Source organism: Ictalurus furcatus, chromosome 1, assembly GCF_023375685.1.
Source record: "Ictalurus furcatus strain D&B chromosome 1, Billie_1.0, whole genome shotgun sequence".
NCBI classification, from domain to species: domain Eukaryota; kingdom Metazoa; phylum Chordata; class Actinopteri; order Siluriformes; family Ictaluridae; genus Ictalurus; species Ictalurus furcatus.
Window position 1 is genome coordinate 27426660 of NC_071255.1, and position 21746 is coordinate 27448405.

The 21746-nt window shown below is 40.1% G+C and overlaps 1 protein-coding gene across 1 annotated transcript in view; it reads left to right on the forward strand.

Annotated features, from left to right (window-relative positions):
• rheb (Ras homolog, mTORC1 binding) overlaps positions 1-20130 on the forward strand; it is a 33827-nt gene extending 13697 nt beyond the window's left edge. The window contains exons 2-8 of the mRNA XM_053635142.1: positions 1476-1547; positions 4844-4911; positions 6279-6361; positions 9717-9773; positions 9952-9999; positions 16217-16298; positions 19360-20130. Coding sequence (XP_053491117.1) covers positions 1476-1547; positions 4844-4911; positions 6279-6361; positions 9717-9773; positions 9952-9999; positions 16217-16298; positions 19360-19452 — 503 coding nt within the window. The 3' untranslated portion in view covers positions 19453-20130. The remainder of the gene's footprint in view (positions 1-1475; positions 1548-4843; positions 4912-6278; positions 6362-9716; positions 9774-9951; positions 10000-16216; positions 16299-19359) is intronic.
• The last annotated feature ends 1616 nt before the right edge of the window (positions 20131-21746 follow it).

Sequence of the window (21746 nt, forward strand, 5' to 3'; positions counted from 1 at the left end):
AACAAGTGTATAAATAGTGCAAAGAAGCCATAATGATGACAAGTAACTCTGTACATCATCTGCTTCTCAACTTCCCGATCTCACAACCGCCATCTTTTATTGATCCCACAACATGACCTGCACCTGCGACCTGCTCGTGTAGAGCTTCCACACCAACTCAGTGCATTTTCTTAATTTAAACTCACGGTTGCCAGATATCACTAGAAAAGTCAACTCCAGTTTCCATGTTTAGATTTAATCCCCGAAAAACGCTTTGCATTTGACGGGTAAATGAAATCACCAAATCACATCCTATATGAGATTATTCAGATATATACACAATATACGCAGAGCAGTTCGAGAACTGACTCCAACCCAGACCCATGACGGTGGAAATAATAGTGTAGCTTTAAATATATTTAAGAGGAGCAGACTTCAAAGACTGAATATTGATGTTTATTGTATTTGTTTACAAGGTGGAACAGGTTAACGGTTGTTTTTTATTTAGCCTGTAAAATTAACTGAAAATATTACATTTAGTTTATCTGAAGGTTAAATTAATGTCTCATGGCTCACACTATGTTCCTAAATTCTGTCATAATTGACAAGCTCAAGTTTTCTCATGCCCTTTTTGCAATAATCCAAAAGTCTATGTGAAAATCCTATTGGTTTTTTGTCAAGGGAACCGGTGTGATGCTAACTTCCGGGTTTCGGTACAAAATGAAGTCATCCCTGTGCCTCTGTATTGGGTGATTTGGCTGCGTTTCTCCTCCTGTAAACACTGTTATTGCCTTTTCTGCATACGCCTGAATTGTTTTCATTTTGTTGCATATTGTTATATTTGATGCATATTTTCATTTGGTTGATGGCATTTTTATTTTTACTTATCCTATATTTTGGGTATAATTTTATTTATAATTTGCTTCTGAGATGATGCACTTTAAGGACCAGTCTAATTTGATGCAAAGATTTGTACATTAGCAGGAATGTAGCAAAACATAGAGGTGAAAGCAGCGGTCTGTTTATTTAAATGTGAAAGTGCAATAAAAATATGTTGTCCCCTAAAATCAATGAATAATCGTGATAAATAATCGAGATCTCAATATTGAACAAAATAATCGGGATTATCATTTTGGCCATAATCGTGCAGCTGTATGAATAATACTTTTAAATACACTTTCCTGGATTTGAAACACAGAAAAATATAAGGTGAAGTGCTGCTTTTGGCCTGTTAACGCCATGTTGAGACTATGTGCAAAAATTACTGGGGAGTAATAAGAAGTGGGTCATTAATGCTGATGTCTCTGAGCAATGCTTGACATTTTATATGGGATACTCGAGCTGTAAGTAGTTCCTCTCTAGGTCACGTGTGAATGCAGTGTACTGTCATGGATGTATGCGGTTAATATGATGGATTATTTGTGATTATGAAATGATAGTGGATCATTTTCATATTTCTGTTGATTTTATTTACTTGTTTTTTTTTTTTATTGCAGGGAAGTCCTCTTTGACAATACAGTTTGTTGAAGGCCAGTTTGTGGACTCGTACGACCCGACTATAGAAAACAGTAAGTGCATTTCAGTTATTCTAGCAGACTGAGATGGAGGCAGAGGACGGAGAGAGGCCCTATCAAATAACTGCTCTCTGCTTCATTTTGTGTGTGCGCGCGCGCGCGTGCGCGCGCACATGCTATTAGTATAGTTAGACGAATAGACCTCATTTCTCTCCTTCAGCTGTATGTTGTGATTGTGGATTGTGTGTGAGTCTGTACAGGGGCTTTGGAGAGGCACCAGGTAGGTGTCTGTTCTCCGTTCCTCAGCGAAGGCTGCAGTGTGGATGCAATGGCAGCTGTGTGACATTCAGCTCTGTCAGAATCAGCACTTCTACTCCTCATTAGGGAGCAGAGAGGATGCTTACACAGCCAGCTATTTGCACGCAGTTCAGCAGCAGTACAGCGAGAGCCTGCCAAAGCACTAGTCAATGCTGACACCTCCATTTTTAAGAGGCACTTCGTATCTACATATGCCACAGGCGTCGTCTTTTCACTGACATTTTCATCCAGCATAGAAGAACTGTAATATACCAGACAGTGAAACCGAGAGCCTCCAGCTTGTTGTGTTGAGACTTGATACGAGTAGTGCAGTTTCTGTAGGCTTCCTCCAAAAGGAAAAAAAAGTGAGTGCTAACATCAGGCCATATTTAGCCATTGATTTTATTTACTTTAAAAAAATATAAAAAAAATAAAAAATAAAACATTTTTATAACCACTCGGTGCAATCCTTTGCAGTCTCCTGAGATGTGCTGTAAGTAAATCTTATAAATCTCCATCAGGGGCTTTTTTGTTCTGACTTTCTCACCTACTGAAATAATGATTGGATCTGTAGTGGATTTGACACATTTGTCACTTATCTGCTTTACTTATGAATTTTATTTTATTTTTTACTGTTAATGTCATGCTAACTGACTCATTATGGATATTGTATGTCAGTACAGGACACAAACTGTCTTCAGACTAATGCTTAGTGCCAGAAACTTACACATGGTGGTGTCGGTTACTAAGAGGATGTCGGTATCGGATCAGTATCGCCTGTTGGCCAATACTCAGAGCCTTGGTATCTTAAACAAAAATGGAAAAAACACACACCGTTTGGGCTTGGAGACCATGTACTCAGTATAGATTTGTGGAAAAGCAACCCTTGATTCAGAGATTTGATCCCAGCTTTGTGATCTGTATCTCTCTGGGATTTTCGATGTATGTAGAATGTACGCTGTAGTGTGGAGCGTATCTCTGTAATATGATTGGTCTCTGTGTGTTAGTGAAGCGTGCAGGCTGCAGGTAGTGTAGCGAGGTTCAGCTCGGAGAGTCTCTGAAGCACAGAGGACACGGAGATCTCTGCTACAAACCGCGTCACACACGTACAGCTTAATGAAACCCGGGCTTTTGTCTCTGGAGTCTGAACATCAGATTTCTTCAGGTTGTGTAGTGTGTGTGGTGGTTCAAATCTAGTGTGTTTTGCAGTCGTATGAACTACTCTTCCATTTCCACAAAATCGACCTCTGTTGAAACTACCTTGTGAGTTGCTTTTTAAGGAAACGGGACAAAGCTGGGAGTGGAGCTTATTTCTAGGCCAGAAATTTAAACGAGCCTGAAATGAAATTAAAGAAACTAGCTAGATTCATTGCACTGCAGTATTACTAATTACAGTTGAAATGCGTGATTTAGGAGAAGTCTAGAAAATTGCTACACTTTTAAAACATTGCAAACCGCACCTTTTTAATGTTTTCATTTTTTTCATTCCCAGTCCTGTAAAAGACCACTCACACATAAGATACCAAGAAAGATCAAGTTTAGTACCACCCCCTGCCCCAAATAAACTATTGATTATTTTCCATGTTCGAACATAAATGACTCAAATGTCCAGATAATTATCCAGATTATCTGCACTAGGTGTGGTGGTGGAGTGGCTGAAATGATTGCAGCATACAAAAGGCACTTATGTAATTTTACAAGGCTAGATATAAAAGATTCCTTATCCAACAACGTCTCACAAGACGCCCATGAAGATCCTTCTGCCAAATGGGCAATCTTTGGTATGTCTTTAAACATTGTCCATTAGAAACAGTCTCTTTTAAACACCTCTACATTTATGGCATTTGGCAGACGCTCTTATCCAGAGCAACATACATTTAACTCATTTATACACACTGAGCAGTTGAGGGTTAAGGGCCGGGCTCAAGGGCCCAGCAGTGGCAGCTTGGCAGCACCGGGATTTGAACTCACAACCTTCTGATTAACAGTCCAATGACTTAACCACTAATCTTTCATCTACTTTTGCCCACCTCTGGCACCAAGCACTCATGTAGATGGGGAAAATTATTTACCGATAATATCAATGTGTAAGTTAAATCATAGAGGGACTAAAGATTCCCAGCCCGAATGTTTGACTGGTCCTTTTTGGCAAATGTTGGATGGAGACGTGCCTAGTGTGGAGCAGTTAATTGTCCTTTAGCTGGATGTGATTATCTTTTCCATGCCCCCAAGCCGTGAAACACTCTCCCTGTTCATTCCACGCTTGTTTGGAAGACAGAACGACTTTATTATCGCTGAGGAATGACCTCCTCCTCTCCTTCCTTGGTGATTTTACTTGATTGTTTGACTTTGGAAGAAGAGGAGGAGAAGAAGGAGGCGGGTGGTAGGAGAGGTGCTTTGCTCTCAATGCGTCTGAATGCTTGAGTAATAGTGCTAGGCGTGCCGTCTCCATGCTGAGCTATTTTCTTTCTCGGCTCACCGGCTCCGCTTGTCCTCGGGGATCTTCCGCGTCCTCAAATTGCTGCGTGTGACTGTGTCTTAGATTTATTTTTTATTTTTTTGCCCAACGAGAGGTCGGCCACACAGCTTCAGGCTGCAGCGAGGTGCTGCACTCTTGCTGATGCATTAGCTGTGGAGCATGGCTTACAATTATCTCAATGTCAGTATGTATCAATGCCAATCTTATGTTTAGCTCAGTCACACACCCATTCTGTAAAATCTTAAATCTTCGAATTTAAGACATTGTCTTAAAAAATTAGCATCACTGTCTATCTCTGCCTCCGAGTCTAGGTTTCTGTGACAGCTGCAGTGATAAAGTGTGACAGTGTTGTGAGTTTGGGCGTCAGCTTATAAAGGAAGTGAATGTTTTGAAAAGCCACTGGTCTGATACCGTACTCTACTTTTTTTTTTTTCTTTTCCGCCTCCATTTGTCCTTGTATCGATTCTCCCTGGAGTAGAAGCTGAGGTCTGCAGCATATACAAACCTCCCATTCACTCACACGCACTTTTTTTTCTGCTCCCTCTCACATCATTTTTTTTTCTCTCCCCTGCAGCATTTACTAAAATGATCACAGTCAATGGCCAAGAGTACCATCTGCAGCTGGTCGACACAGCAGGGCAGGTACAACACGCACGCACGCACACACACACACACACACACACACACCCCTACATGCGCACAATTAGGCGTGGTTGAGCTGGAATAGAAGTAGCACAAGTGAGTGAGGATGCACTAGGTCGCACTGCCATCAGTAAGCTCTGCAATCTGTTCTTGATAGCAAGTGCATGCTGTACATTCATAGTGAATGCTTGAGCTGTATTACCCATGATGCACAGCTTAATCTAAAGCCAGGATTTTATTCAGACACCTTTTCAAAATTAGAAGTGAATTTGCAGTTCTCGGAGATCAGATGAGCAGGAGATGTTGGTCCCTTATATGCTTTCCTAATGCATCGCAGAATGATTAGAGGTGTCCCGATATGTTTGCTTTTCTTACTGACAACACACACACACACACACATGCATCTCATAGTGTGGGACGGTCAGTGATGCAGGCAGTAGCCAATGATAGAGCTGGGATGAAAATGGCATGATGTGTACAAGCTCTATGCATATGCAGTGCACTGCGGAGAGGGAGGATGAGCTTCTGACTCCTGTCCTTCATCTTGTGCAATGATGTCTGTTTTCACAACCACATCTTCACCCAGGCTTTTGCTTCTTACACGTCTTGTATTAGAGCCACTTTCCCACTGCACAGTACGACTCGGTTCACTTTACTTTCCTGAGCTTGCTTTTCCACTGCGGTTTAGTGCCGCCTCAGCGTGGGTGCCATCTTCCACTCGCCTTCACGTAGGAATAACATTGTATAATCGAAGCCCTGTACAGATACACGGTCGGGCCGTATTCCAAACGCCTTTCCTGTTCTCTGAACACGGACCCTATTAACGATGTAAAATAACGGTGCTCTAGAACCTATATAGTGCTCGATATGACTAAGTTAGATTCAGACGACAGGAGTGACTTCGATAAACGCCTGCTTGGAAATCGGTAACAAGCGAGATGTAAAAATCTAAGACCGAAAACTTCGTTGGAATTTTATCTGTAATGTGAGAAATGATGCATAATTTCCAATTAATAGAATATTACCATACGCAAAGTATGTATTAAATGACACATGCGTGGCTCACATTGAGTGTCAGCTCGGATCGCTTGGAACCTCGACCGAGGTGGTACTAAAAAAAAGTACCAGGTACTATCCACAGTGGAAAGCCCTCAAAAAGCGAGCAGAGCCGAGTCGAGCCATAACGTGCAGTGGAAAAGCACCGAGATACAGTATAAGACCCGTATGACTTAAAGACATTATAAAACAACTTAAATTGTTGTATAATGTTTGGGTATAAAGTAATATAGCTTTAGTGTGGTAAACCCAGGTTTATATGATGGCTATTTCTGTCTTTTTTATGAATTTATTTATTTTTTCCTCCACAGGATGAGTACTCTATTTTCCCTCAGACCTATTCCATAGACATCAACGGTTACATTTTGGTGTATTCTGTTACATCAAATAAAAGGTAGGTTGGCATATTGTTGCTTTTGTATTGTACCTGCTGTATGAAATTAAAAGTGTACAGGTCAGTGAAACTGGAGATGTGAAATCCTGGCTCTGTGTGTGAGTTGTTCATTTGACTAATTAGTGTTTTCTTTTGCTACTATTTTTTTTTTCTTCTCTAATTTCATTTTAACCGGTGTATTACTGGACGGCCAAATCACTGGTCCCAGGGTAAGAGTCTGCGTCTGGGCTGTTTAGTTTTTGGGTTTTATTTCCCGCTCGTTGTTGCCTGGAGGTTCAGTTGGAAGAAGGAGGAAGAAAGTTCAGTAGACTGCTGATATAAGTCATTTTTTCTTCTTCTTCACACTTCAAACAGCCAGGGGAAAAAAATTATTTCTTTCACAAAAGAAAACTTTTTTATTTGATATTTATTTAAACGTAACCCTCTCCAGCTGCTCCATATATTTCTATTCATGTATTCTTCTCCATATATTACTATTCATTGTACTGGTTAATATCTTGCATGGATCCTACATAGCCCTTTCAAAATCAGGAACATGAAAAGATGTGGAAAAACTCTTGTATTCTTTGAGAAACTGCATTAATAGCTGCTTTTTCACCTAGTTAATAATGCTTCCAGGCAGTTAAAACATGGTTTCACAACATTAGAGCTTTGACTTGCCCAGTGGGCTAGCTAATACATTTATGATTTGTCCACAACTGGGCTATTTAAGAACCTATACTGTGGGATGAAGGGCATGGAGATTTTTAAGATTAAGTAGCAGCATTGAAGTGTATTGCTGCACAGATGTGTTACTTCTCGCTCTCTCTTTGTGCTCTTATTTCATTCACCCTCTCCAGTATTTGCCCTTCATCATCAGCACTAATAGAGGATCAAACTTTCTGAAGTCACTGATTTAATCAAACCACTTAGTGAAGTTCTAGTGGCGGCATGAACAGCTTTCTCAGTTAGACTCTTTCAGGCTCTCTAGCACTGACTTAATCAGATCCAGCTCCCAAACTCACTAATGACAAAACACACTAATAAAAGCTCAGATCGGCAGTAGCAACTGCACTATTTTCAGTCAGTAGCAGATGAAGATAATAATAATAATAAACTTTATTTTTATATAGCACCTTTAAAGCAGCTTCTCAAGGCACTTTACAGAATAAGAAAATATCAAGGAAAAGAAAAAGATAAAAACACAAAACATACAAAAACAAAAAACAGCTGATTTTGTCACTTCCTGCTGGGCTTCGAATTAAATCTCTTAACTGTATCTGTATCTTCACAAAAAGGTCTGGGTGACAGCACTGAAACGAACAACACACCATCATCACACATCATACTAGACTACTGATTAAGATGTCATTCTTTTAGTTATTTGTGGTAATATCTAGAATGGATAATATATTTCACTCTTTAGTGTTCTGGTAAAACTTTTGAAACATTAGTCATTTAAAGTGCAGGTCTGATTACTTCATTTTGTCATTTTGAATTTAGGAATTGATCGTCAAGTTTTTGGATGGAATTATAGATTGTCTGGACTAGGGTTAGCAATATCTTTATTTATTTATTTATTTATTTATTTATTTATTTATTATTATAACGGAAGCCAATGGAAAAACTTTTTAAACTGGCTCTCGAGTGCTTCTTCCTCTGACACATGTTTGGAGAAGTTTCCTAGTCTCTGGCACGACTGCATAAAACTGTCATATATATCCAGTCGCATCATCCCCTGGGCTTTATAGTGAAGTTAATATTTTCCCTAGAGAAAACATCTACAGAACCCTGTCACATGAGTATGTGAGTCCTATTAAATAACCAAAGCAATGGAGATCTCTGTGGAATTATTTTTTAATGAGAGTTCAGTGATTGCTATTGCAGATTTTTTGCCATTTACTACACATTAATCGCTTGAATGACCCTCACTGAATCATATAAGCTTACTGCTTTCTGCATGATGTGGTTCTGGGATTTGCAATTTGATGTTTATGTAGACAGACCAACGCTAAATAGCATCCAGTGCTGTGAAAAAGTCTTCGATCTTCAAACGAAATACAACATAAAACAAAGGCAACCTGAATAAACACACAATACAGTTTTTATTTATTTATTTATTTATTTATTTTTATTGAAGCAAAAAAAAAGGTTATCCAGCACCTATCACCTATGTGAAAATCTAATTGCCCCCTTAAACTTAAAAAGAACTTCATACCTACGGTCAAGCATGGTGGTGGCAGTATGATCCCCACACCGTAGGTATACAACACGACCCCTGTCTTCCAAAAAGTTTCGACTCATCAATCATTCTCCCAAACATTCTCCCAAATGGTTTGAGGATCATCAAGGTGTGTTTTCGCAAAATTCAGATGAGCCTTAATGTTCTTCTGGGTTAGCAGTGGTTTTCACCTCACCACTCTTCCATGGATGGCATTTTTGCCCAGTGTCTTTCTGATAGTGGAGTCATGAACAGTGGCCTTTATTGATGCAAGAGAGGTCTGTAGGTCCTTTGAGGTTGTCCTTGGCTCTTTTGTGACTTGCTGGATGAGTCGTTGCTGTGCTGTTGGAGGAATTTTGGAAGGTCGGCCACTTCTGGGAAGGTGCACTATGTGCCGAGTCCCAGATCCTTTAAAATAGCTTTGTAACCCTTCCCAGACTGATGTATTTCAATCACCTTCTTCCTCATCATTTCTGGAATTTCTTTCAACTTCGGCATAGTGTGTTACTGGGTGAGGCCTTTTAACCAACTTCATGCTGTTGGAAAAGTTCTATTTAAGTGTTGATTTGATTGAACAGGGTTTGCAGTAATCAGGCCTGGTTGCGTCTAGTCCAGCTGAACCCCATTATAAATGCAGTTTCATAGATTTGTTGAATTAGTAACTACGGGGGGCAAATACATTTTCACACAGGCCCAGTTGGTATTGGATAACTTTTTTGCTTCAATAAATATTGTCATTTAAAAACTGTATTTTGTGTTTATTCAGGTTGCCTCTGTTTTATCTTAGATTTGGTTTTAATTTCTGAAACAATTTAGTATGAGAGAGACACAAAAACAGAAGAAATCAAATAATTTTTCACAGCACTGTACATTTTTTTTTCAGCTAGATTTTATTGACCTCAATTAGACATCAATAAGGTCAATTTGATGCATATTAGTGCAGAGTGGAATAAAGCCATGCATCAAGTACAGAACAGGATTTTTCTCATAGTGGTATTAAACACATGATATTATTTAGTATAGTTTGATAATCTTGAAAGTCCTGGTTAAATGTTTGGAAGGAATTTTCTCTTATAGGCATCTAAACTTTCTGACCATCTTCTGAACACCACCTGATTATCTACTGTTGCTAAGTCATTTTTCTTTCTCTTGCAGTTTTGAAGTAGTAAAAGTTATTCATGAAAAATTGCTGGATATGGTGGGAAAAGTACAGTAAGTGTCCCCAAACACCCCCCCCCCCCCCCCTTTACCCTTTACGGGTAGTCATGTGACTGCATCATTGACTGCAAATGTTCGTTTTCTACTTTAAAAAGGTTGAAAGTTTTGACATCATGGAGACTGATTTAATGCTTTTTATACTGAGGTCATGCTCCTTCTATCTTTTACACAGAGTACCAATAATGCTGGTGGGAAATAAAAAAGATCTCCATATGGAGCGGTAAGTGATGCATGTGAGATATTAGTGGGAATACACTGTTATCCTTATAAGATATTCTCCTCACTGCCAGTGCAAATGGCCTTATCTAAAGAAGCTGTGCTATGTTCTTGTGTGATGCATAAATACATGTGTCGTGAAGTAACTGCTGTCTGTTGGCAATAATGAATCCTATTAGGATTCATGAGTTTGACTTAAGTCATTGGCTTTAGTTTTATGTGACGTTAATATATTTGTTCATGGGTTATAGATAAGAGCTTAGTAAACTGTACAAAGGGGTTGGGCCTAATAGCAAGCTTTTAAATGAGTACTGGAACGAGTTGAATGCTTGTTTTCCTGTCGCTGGCCACCTTTTTCATTTGTATTAGGTCTAAAACTAGCCATGTGTGTATTAAAGTGTATCGGTATTCAACTAAAATTTGTTTAGGTACAGCTACATAAAATTCCTTGCTTATAAAGGTTACCATGACTGACTGACTGACTGTTGATAACTGTTAACTTTTAATGCGAAGCCATTAGTGATTAGTTTATGGCTATTAATAAGACCAGTGGTTTTGTTTCTGACACAGGCACGGCATGTCATGTTACCACCACTTGGACTTTGAACTTGAATAAGTGAATAACTGTATACTTGTTTGTCCAGTCGTATTTTAAAAAAAATAATAAATTCTGTTCATCATTTTTTTTGATCAAGCTATGTTATCTATTCATTAACCAAACCAGAGAGGAGGCTATGAAAATCTGTGAAAACTCTCCACTTTCTTGATGAGCTGCCTTCAGGTTAATAGCATACATCAGTAGTCACCAACCCTCTTCCTTGAGATCTACCTTCCTGCATCTCCACCTGTTTTAGTTGACCAAGAATTTCTTAAAGTAATGATTAGATGGTCAGGTGGGCATGAATACGGTTGGAGCTAAAGTCTTCAGGAAGGTAGATCTCCAGGAACAGGGTTGGTGACCACTGACATACACGAATGCATGTGATTTAGCTGCAACAAAAGCTGTGAGTTTCTGAAATACGGCCGTTTTTTTCATGCCGTCGACCTCCTTGAGAACTTCCCAGTCCACTCTCGCATCACTCGAGTCCTCCCTTCTTCCAGTTTAGTTGTTCAATTTGTCCTCAGCATAAAGGTCCACGTAAAATGGGTTGAGATGTAAGCAGGGGAGAAGAAGAAGGATAAATAGGTCAATCCGAGTCACGGCATCAGCTCTCGGAACACACGGAAACACGCTGTGATGGTGCGCACTCAGCCGAGACAAGATTTGCTGCATGATGGTCCATCTATTAGAGAGCGAGGCATTTGCAAAGCTTTGAGTAGAATAGGAGCTTACCAAAGGAAGGGTTAAACTATCGTCATGCTTCAGGGGACATACTACTGAACATTCCATAAAGCTGAATTACAACAGGGGCACAAACAGGAAATAGGATTGATGTTGCTTTGGCCCTGCATGCTGTTCCACAGGATATGAAATCATGGGTGAAAATTTCCCCCTCGTTAAAGCAGACAGGCGGTGCTTTACCAAGTTTGAGTCATCCACAGTTTTCCATCCTTTTGTGCTGTCCTGAAAGCCGTACGCCTCGTTTCATTAAAGCCCCACACACTGGTTTGCCCTGAGCACAACTGCTTGTGAGTCCTGTTTCAATAGTGTCAGTTGTAAGGGCTCATTTACATTCTGCACCAGTACTTTTTGAATTTTTTTTCTTTTTCCCACGCACTCGCACGCACACAGTACGTGAAGTGCTTGTGTGTTTAACGACAGAGGTGTACCAGATCTCTAAGGGTGGTTTATTTAGGAGAAAGTAGGGCTGGGTGTGGTCTAGTCAGCACCTACAGTACACCCCAGAGACTCCAAATCCTGACTGTCAGGCTTTACATCCATACTTTAGCATAATATCCATGTACAACTCAGTACACTTACACTTGAAAAGGAATGCCAGGGTTTGTTTGGTGAAACGAGCTCAAAATGAATTTCATGTTATTTTGGTATAAAGCAATCCGAGTCCTGAAAAAGGCATTAATAGAGAGAGGTCTATTTAGATCATTTTGCATAATGCCTGGGTTTTTTTCTATTTCTTTTACTGTAGTTCAAGGCAACATGCTATGAAAGGCACTTAAAGTTGAACATAGGGTTTGCAAATGTCTGCTCACTACACACTGATAGAAATATAAAAGCTATACTTGTTAAAAATTGATCTGATTTGAATGAGTACAGTGCATCTGGAAAGTATTCACAGCGCTTCACTTTTCCCACATTTATTTATGTTACAGCCTTATTCCAAAATGGATTAAATTCATTATTTTCCTCAAAATTCTACAAACAATACCCCATAATGACAACATGAAAGAAATTTGTTTGAAATCTTTGCAAATTTATTAAAAATAAAAAACAAAAAAAGCACATGTACATAAGTATTCACAGCCTTTGCTCAATACTTTGTTGAAGCACCTTTGGCACCAATTACAGCTTCAAGTCTTTTTGAGTATGATGCTACAAGCTTGGCACACCTATTTTTGGGCAGTTTCACCCATTCTTCTTTGCAGGACCTCTCAAGCTCAAGCCATTTTCAGATCTCTCCAGAGATGTTCAATCGGGTTCAAGTCTGGGCTCTGGCTGGGCCACTCAAGGACATTCACAGAGTTGTCCTGTAGACACTCCTTTGTTATCTTGGCTGTGTGCTTAGGGTCGTTGTCCTGTTGGAAGATGAACCTTCGCCCCAGTCTGAGGTCCAGAGTGCTCTGGAGCAGGTTTTCATCAAGGATGTCTCTGTACATTGCTGCATTCATCTTTCCCTCTATCCTGACTAGTCTCCCAGTTCCTGCCGCCGAAAAACATCCCCACAGCATGATGCTGCAACCACCATGCCTCACTGTAGAGATGATATTGGCCAGGTGATGACTGGTGCCTGGTATCCTCCAGAGATGACGCCTGCCATTCAGGCCAAAGAGTACAATCTTTGTTCAATCTTTGGTCTGAGAGTCCTTCAGGTGCCTTTTGGCAAACTCTAGGCGGGCTGTCATGTGCCTTGTACTGAGGAGTGGCTTCCATCTGGCCACTCTACCATTCAGGCCTGATTGATGGAGTGCTGCAGAGATGGTTATTCTTCTGGAAGTTTCTCCTCTCTCCACAGAGACATGCTGGAGTTCTGTCAGTGACCATCTGGTTTTTGGCCACCTCCCTAACTAAGGCCCTTCTCCCTGATCGCTCAGTTTGGCCGGGCTGCCAGCTCTAGGAAGAGTCCTGGTGGTTCCAAACTTCTCCCATTTACGGATGATGGAGGCCATTGTGCTCATTGGGACCTTCAATGCTGCAGAAGTGTTTCTGTACCATTCCCCAGATCTGTGCCTCGATATAATCCTGTCTCTGAGGTCTACAGACAATTCCTTGGACTTCATGGCTTGGCTCTGATATGCATTGTTAACTGTGGGACCTTATATAGACAGGTGTGTGCTTTTCCAAATCATGTCCAATCAACTGAATTTACCACAGGTGGATTCCAGTAAAGTTGTAGAAACATCTAAAGGATGATCAGTGGAAACAGGATGCACCTGAGCTCAATTTTGAGTGTCATGGCAAAGGCTGTGAATACTTATGTACTTGTGCTTTTTTTATTTTTAATAAATTTGCAAAGATTTCAAACAAACTTCTTTCACGTTGTCATTATGGGGTATTGTTTGTAGAATTTTGAGGAAAATAATGAATTTAATCCATTTTGGAATAAGGCTGTAACATAACAAAATGTGGAAAAAGTGAAGCGCTGTGAATATTTTCCGGATGCACCGTATGTAATGTTTAAGTTCTTGGATGAGCGTGGGAAAGCCGACAGGTGCTCCTTTGCTCTGCTTCGTGTGTGGACGTGGATATCTTTCAGCACGAGTCTCAGGATGTGTCTCAGGATGCTGTAAATGGACTGAGAAAACCCAGTTGCACTATGAGACTGGCTTGGAGCAAAGCTGCCCAAAGTTTGTAGTGTCAAACGAGCCCAAGTGTTGCTCTGTTGGCATACACACATCTTTATAAGTCTGGCTAGAAAAGTTCTCATTCTAAGAGCTGAATACTGATGAGCTTAAACTTAGATTTTGTAGTGGACAATTTGCTCATAAATTTCCATTCCTTGGTTTTTATTATATACTTCAAGCATGAGGTAGGTATTCCTTAAAAGTACTAGAAATGGTGTAATGGTAATATGCTGCTGACTAATAAACTTCCTTCATCTGCATTTCAGCAGTAGTGTAAATGTGTGCGCACATGTTATCTACAAGCCGTACAGGATTGATAGCTTCATTAGAGTTCTGTCAATAGGCACAGGCATGCTCCCATACAGATTGGTACATTCAGCTTTATCTGCTGTCCATTCTGCAGTCCAGCCTCCCAGCTGAGGGAGTATAGGCACATGAACAGCAGCTGCTTCCACCCTCACAGCAATAGCCGAGATGTTGAAGGACATTTGCTTCTTTTTTTTTAACTTTTTTTATTAGTATATTACAGTTTACAAAAAGGGCCGCTTTAGCTTGGCGAGTTTCTGGGTCTATAGTATAATATTTACATGACAACCTAAGTGTTTTATTAAGCACCCAACATAGATTGAATGAATAAAAAATAGATGGAACTGCTTAAACCCGTTTGATTGTGCTGATCAGACTGATCTCAGAACTGCCTGACCATAATTAGTATTCTGATGAGCATGCTTGATTTAACATCCTTCACAAGATCTCATTAGTAGGAAGTAGAAATCAACAGTTTAGGTTCCCTGTGGTTTTAAAGCTCATTGAGCCATGCTGATATTATGAATGTTATTCATTTTAAAGAAATGCAAGTCAGTAGGGGGCACAGTGGCTTACTGGTTAATACTTTTGCCTCACATCTCCGGAGTTGGGGGTTCGAATCCCGCCTCTGCTCTGTGTGCACAGAGTTTGCATATTCTCCCTGTGCTTCGAGGGTTTCCTCCGGGTACTCAGGTTGTAGGCTGATTTTGGCATTTCCAAATCGTCCGTAGTGTTTGAATGTGTGTGCAGTTGTGCCCTGCGATGGGTTGGCACGCTGTCCAGGGTGTCCCCCACCTTGTGCCCAGAGTTCCCTGGGATAGGCGCCAGGCTCCCCCGCAGCCCTGTGTAGGATAAGCGGTATAAAAAAATGGATGTAAGTCAGTATAAAAACGGTTATATTTGCTTCATGTAAAGAAGCTGAAGAATGAAGTAGATTTAGGCGTGTCTGTGACAGGCTTTATCAATACATATGCCATAAGAGAAACTGGACAGGACTTGGGAAAGTAAAACTTCTTTAGTATGGTTTTGGACCTTAATTCCACATGGACATTCTCACTGTGGTGGCTGGGACTACGGTTGCTGCTAAGGCCTTGGGACTGCAATTACCATATGCAGTTTTGCACTCAGGTCTCCTTTAGTGAACAGTGGACTAGTTCAACAAACAGACTTCATATAAAAATCATAATGAACTTTCTTTTACTTTCACATTATCCGTTGTTAACTAGTTGAGGACGGGTTCCCTTCGGAGACCGGTTCCTCTCAAGGTTTCTTCCTCATATCAATTTAGGGAGTTTTTCCTCACCACCGGCTTCTCAATAGGGATAAATTCACACACTTAAAATCTGTATCCTGTGTTTATATGTTTCTGCTTTGAGACAATGTCCATTGTTAAACACGCTACACAAATAAAACTGAATTGAATTGAACTTTACTGTTGGTTTGTTATGACTCGCATACTCGCTTTATGCATCGGAGTTAGAGAGCTTTATTGAAAATCTAGCCAGATACATGTATAGCACAACAAAATAGCATATGACCATTTGCCACACAATCTCAATTATCTCTATTAAGTCTGGTACAAGCTAACATCCATGTACTACTTGAGCAGGAAGAAGCCATGTGACTGACATTACAACCGATTTTCTGACAGTCTGTCAGAGAAGCTTGTACCACGTTTGCTCGTTTCTTTTGTTTAAAATTGCTTTATACAAACTCTTAATAACCCTTTTAAAAACCTGATACCGTGAACTAGTTTCCAATCTGCTGACAGTCTTTCTCCAGAAAACTCAATGATGTTTCTTTTGGAAACCGACGCATGTAATCGCGCATTCAGAGGAACACGAATAGCCTGATTTCCTGCCACAAGCTTTAGAATCTTGAAGATGGAAGTATTATGCCAAAGTGTTCAATAAGTATCAGACTCTCTTAACCTTAAATACACTCTTTTCCCTTAGTGTTATCAGCTGTGAAGAAGGCAAAGCTTTGGCAGAATCATGGAACGCAGCGTTCATGGAGTCCTCTGCAAAAGAGAACCAGGTAACAAGCATCTCCAACACACACATTTCCTTCTTGCTCTGTGATATAGTGCTTTTCTCAGATACCGTTCTCTCTGGCAGAATTCAGATTCTTTTAAAGAGCTTTAAAAGAAGTTTGGCTTAATGTTTAACCCAGTTTGAAGGTTTCTGTAAGTATTCACTCATTCACTTTTGGGTTAAAAGTACGTTTGACTTTCAGGCCTTAGATCATTTGCTGTCTTACCCATAAGACACACGCTTCCCTACACTCATTTCTTGCCTCGACTTGCCGAGCTCAGTCCATTAGTGATATTTGCTCAGCACTCTGTTACTCTGTTCAGAGAGGAGCAGCACACTCATTCGCTTCTAACTTTCTCTCCGAGTGATCATTTTACTGAAATCACAGCACAGCCGTTCTCTTGTGTGTATGATGATTTTTGTCCGAGGACGTTGCGGTTATAAAGTCAGGATTCTAGCAGTGCAGCAGCTTGGAATTGACTGCTGGTGAACATGTAGTCTCTTAATGCGCCGCGTTTCAGTCACTATTTCATACTCGTTCCATTGTCTGACAACAGAAACAGAAAAATATGTAAATGAGAACAGCTTTATTGGGAATTCAGCTGTATTAAAATGTAGTATGTGAGCACACAGAGTAGTGAATGAATATGTAATGACTATGCTAACTAGCGCATGACATCATCTAGCGACATTTCACGACTTTCCCCTGAACGTTGTTGGCAACAGTGCTCCTGTCACTCATCTGGAGTATACTGACGTTATGGTGAAGATGAAGCAATGCCTGGGAAATGCAAATTTAGTCCAGCATGACTGGTAAAGACACCATCTAAAAATTGGTTGTGTTTTTATTATTATTATTATTATTATTATTATTTGTTTTGGAATCTAAAAAGAAAAAGTAAAGAATATGTTTGAATAATATCTCTTGTGGGGGGCATGGTGGCTTAGTGGTTATCACGTTTGCCTCACACCTCCAGGGTTGCCGATTCGATTCCTGCCGCCGCCCTGTGTGTGCAGAGCTTGCCTGTTCTCCCAGTGTTTCGGGGGTTTCCTCCAGGTACTCCGGTTTCTTCCTCCAGTCCAAAGACATGCATTGTAGGCTGATTGGCATCTCTAAATTGTCCCTAGTGTATGAATGGGTGTGTGAATGTGTGTGATTGTGCCATGCAATGGGTTGGCACCCTGTCCAGGGTGTCCCCCACCTCATGCCCCAAGTCCCCTGGGATAGGCTCCAGGCTCCCCACGACCCTGTATACGATAAGCCATACAGAAAATGGATGAATGGACGACACCTCTTGTATAGTCCTTGAAAACAAAAAAAAAATGTGATTGAAAAGTCATTGAAAGTCCTGGAATTTCATTATGATGAATCTGTACGAACCCTGTTCGTGAGTGTATTATTTTTTTTAAAAAGATTTGTTGAAGATGGCAGTTAAGATGTTAAATGTGGTTAAATGGAAATCTTACTCTGGGTAAACAAATAAATAAGCAATCAGAAATCTAAAAGTATGTGGACACCTGACCATCACACCCACGTGTGGTTCTTCCTCAAACTGTTGCCACAAAGTTAGAATTGTGTAGAATTTCCTTGTGTGCTGTAGCGTTACAATTTCCCTTCACTGGAACTAAGAGGCCCAAACCTGTTCCAGCATGGCAGTGCCCCTGTGCACAAAGCGAGCTCCATGAAGACATGGTTTGTGAAGGTTGGATTAGAAGAACTCAAGTGTCCTACACAGAGCCCTGACCTCAACCCCACTGAAGACCTTTTGGATGAACTGGGCTGTACACTGTGCCCCAGACCTCCTTGACCAACGTCAGTCCCTAACCTCAGTAATGCTCTTGTGGCTGAATGAGCAGATGCCTACAGCCACACTCCAAAATCTAGTTAACAGCCTTCCTAGAAGCTCAAAGGAGACCAATTGCATATTAATAATCATGGTTTTGGAACTGGATATGATGGTCAACTGTTCACATACTTTTGGCCATGTACTGTACATGAAAAAACAAAATTATGCTGCTGCTCCTTGATGCTTAAAAGTATGTGGTCTAAATGCATAGTGTAATGCATTTGAATAAGTAATTAATATTTGCACTTAAAGTAATTTGCCAGCCACGCTGTTAAGATTTTATACTGTTAATATCCTGTGCTTTTGAGGAATCTTAGAACTTTACATTGTTGTTTTGTGTAAAAAAACAAAAAAAACAACAACAACAAAAAAACCCCATTACAGTCTGTTTTCATTATGAGTGTTCCACATAAGAGTGACAGTCCCTTAATCTCAGTTTGCCCTTTGGGCCTGTGGCATTATAAAATCTCATCAGCAGAGAGGCAGTCATATGTAGTGCTCTCCTCCTGTCCACACCAGCATTATTCTGAGAAGCAGCATCTCCCTGGAGATCCAGTAACTCCACAGAGGGAGACAGTGTGGAGGCTTCTAATTGAATATCAGAGAAACAGTTTCCATCCGACGCCAAGATGAGGGACACAGCTGCTTCCTCTCTGAGCTGGCTGTCCACAAGTCAGACCAAAAACCCTGCAGTTTATTTTTGGCCTATTTTAATAAAGTCCTTTTTTTGTTGGTTAATTGGTTCCCTTTTGAGATTAAACGCCGACACATAAAATCCCTCAATTTGCAAGGACAATTAGTAACAGAAAGTCATAGTTTGCGAGAGTTTTATTTATTTTTTCATGAGCCTACTTCAGGGAGAAAGATCTAACATGTCTGAAGGGGAAGTATTACATTAATATGCCTTTAATGAGATTTTTCATGTTTTATTTCTATAATGAATCAGCATCATAAATGGTTTTGTTGAAGATCTTTTGAATAGGTTTGATGAGTATTTTGGGCTTTTTCGTGAATTCCTTTATTGCTTCTAACCTGGCTAGAGTGAAGCAGAACTGTTACTGCTCTCCAGTCACATAGCACATGACACATTGTGTCCATTAAAAAATATCTAATGATTTATTTAATCCCATTTCTTTGTTCTCTTTAGTTGAATGTTATTTTTTGTTTTGATTCTATAAAGACGTGAGTAACTGCTTCTCTCTCGGTCCCTCTCATCAGACTGCAGTGGAGGTGTTCAAGAGGATAATCCTGGAGGCTGAGAAGATGGATGGCGGAGCCCCACAGGACCGGACACCCTGCTCGCTGATGTAGATTCGTACTCCCTGCCTGTCCTGAGCACTGGAGGACACACACAGACCTTTCTGGAGAACGCTTTCAATCAGTCCTTTATTTAAGGGAACATTTGATTTTTTGGCTTAGGTCAGGACGAGGTGTCCGGGGTTCAGATTAACGGTTTGGATCAGGTTTAACAGTTAGAGTTAAGCACAGCTAATGATGAATGTTCACCAGAAAAGTCTGTCTGGAGTCCACTACCCCACCCAAACTCCCCACAACCCCGACCTCCTTACCACAACACTGGACACTGGGAAATCCCTCTACTTGAAGTGGCTAACTGCCTGTTTTCCTCCATACAAAAATGTTGACTTTTCTTTTTAACCTCCTTTTTTATACTTCATTTCATTTTAATTTTTGTTGTGTATTATTTTTTAAATATTCTTTTGGAAGATACACTGACTCCTCAGCTGCACTTATCTCTTCATTTCTCTCTCTCTTTCTTTCTATCTCTGCTTACTGTTCTCTCTCCTCCCCCCACCAGCCATCCCTATTTCTCCACAACAAGCAAACCCCTATAAAATACTGAGCCTTACTTTCTCACCGCTCATATCCCCGCATCTCTTTTCTACCTTTGTCTTTCCTCCCAAACCATTATCAATTTGTATATTGTATTTCTTAAATGGTAATAATGGCCAATAAAGTTTTCAGCATTCATTGTCCTCTGTAATGAATGATGTTTAACTTTTTTTGATTGTAATCATTAAATGCAGCATTTTGTTTCACTACAGCTTGAGTTCTTCACTGTGCTGGTCTTTCATAAACAATGTTACAGATTTTAGTCAATAAACCTAACATTTAATGTAGATTTACTGATATATAATCTAATATAAAAGCATATAACACAAGACAATACAATATAATTAGATCTATTTTTTTCTTCAGTGGTGTGATAATAGAATGGGATGTGGAGATGCATTATGCGGTAACGTATTTGATTATATAAGGTGCTAGTGACTGTGATGTTAGAAAAGTGCAGGAATCATCAGAACATGCCCTGTATATAGATTTGACATTGTGGAAGCACTGCATGAAACACTAATTGTTCTGATTAGAGATGTAGACATCTGTGTTATGTTTTGTTACAGATAGTCAGCAGTCAATTTGGGATTTGAAATATCTTCTATTACACTCTGATTTAAAAAGATTGTGTGCCATATCTGTTGGAGTGGATTCCTCTGCCCTGGAACCTGATGCAGCACGTTTGCTTTTTCACTTTAAGCATGCGTAATTCAATAAAACACTGCAGTGCACAGCAGCTAGCGTTCACACAGAGTGCAAGGGAGTCCTGCACACCCAACCCCACCCAACCCACCTCACCAAACACACTGCAGTGGTGTAGTTTTATATCACAATGCTACACTAGGATACCTGCTAGCATTTATTTATGATGAGTGTATGCATGGTACCTTGCGTCCCATCCAGAGTGTATTCCCGTCTCATGTCCAGCGTTCCCCGGAGAACAACTTCATGCTGCTCTATTTAAGTGTTGATTTGATTGAGCAGGGTGTGTGTGTGTGTGTAGTGTGAGTGTGTGTGTGTGTGTGTGTGTGTGTGTGTGTATATATATATATATATATAAATTGTTCAAGATATTCACAAAAATACTCTGCTCTCATGGATATCAAACAATTGCAAACACAACACAAGTTTATCAAATATATATATTATATTATTTGTTAAATATGGGTGTGCAACAATTATTGGCACCCCTATAAATTCATATGAGAAAAATATATTTTAAGTATATTCCCAATGATATTTTATAAATATGAGGTAACACACAGGACAAATTCCCTTAATCATTCATAATAGGTAAGACCACGGAATATAGCTGTGATGTTCTGCAAAAGGTTGTTGAGATTCAGAAAAAGGGAAGTGGCTATAAGAAAATAGCACAAGCATTGAAAATGCCCATTTCCACATCAGGGCAATAATTAAGATGTTCCAGTCAACTGGAAATGTTATGAATCAACCTGGAATTGGACATGTGTCTATACTGTCTCAACGCACTGTGAAGAGGATGGTTCGAGTGGCCAAAAAAATCTCCAAGGGCCACAGCTGGAGAATTGCAGAAGTTAGTTGCATCTTGGGGTCAAAATGTCTCCAAAACTACAATCTGAAGAAGTCCTCTACATCACCACAAGTTGTTTGGAAGGGTTTCAAGAAAAAAGCCTCTACTCTCATCCAGAAACAAACCCAAGCGTCTTCAGTTTGCCAGACACTACTGGAACTTCAAATGCGATCGGGTTCTATGGTCAGATGAAACCGAA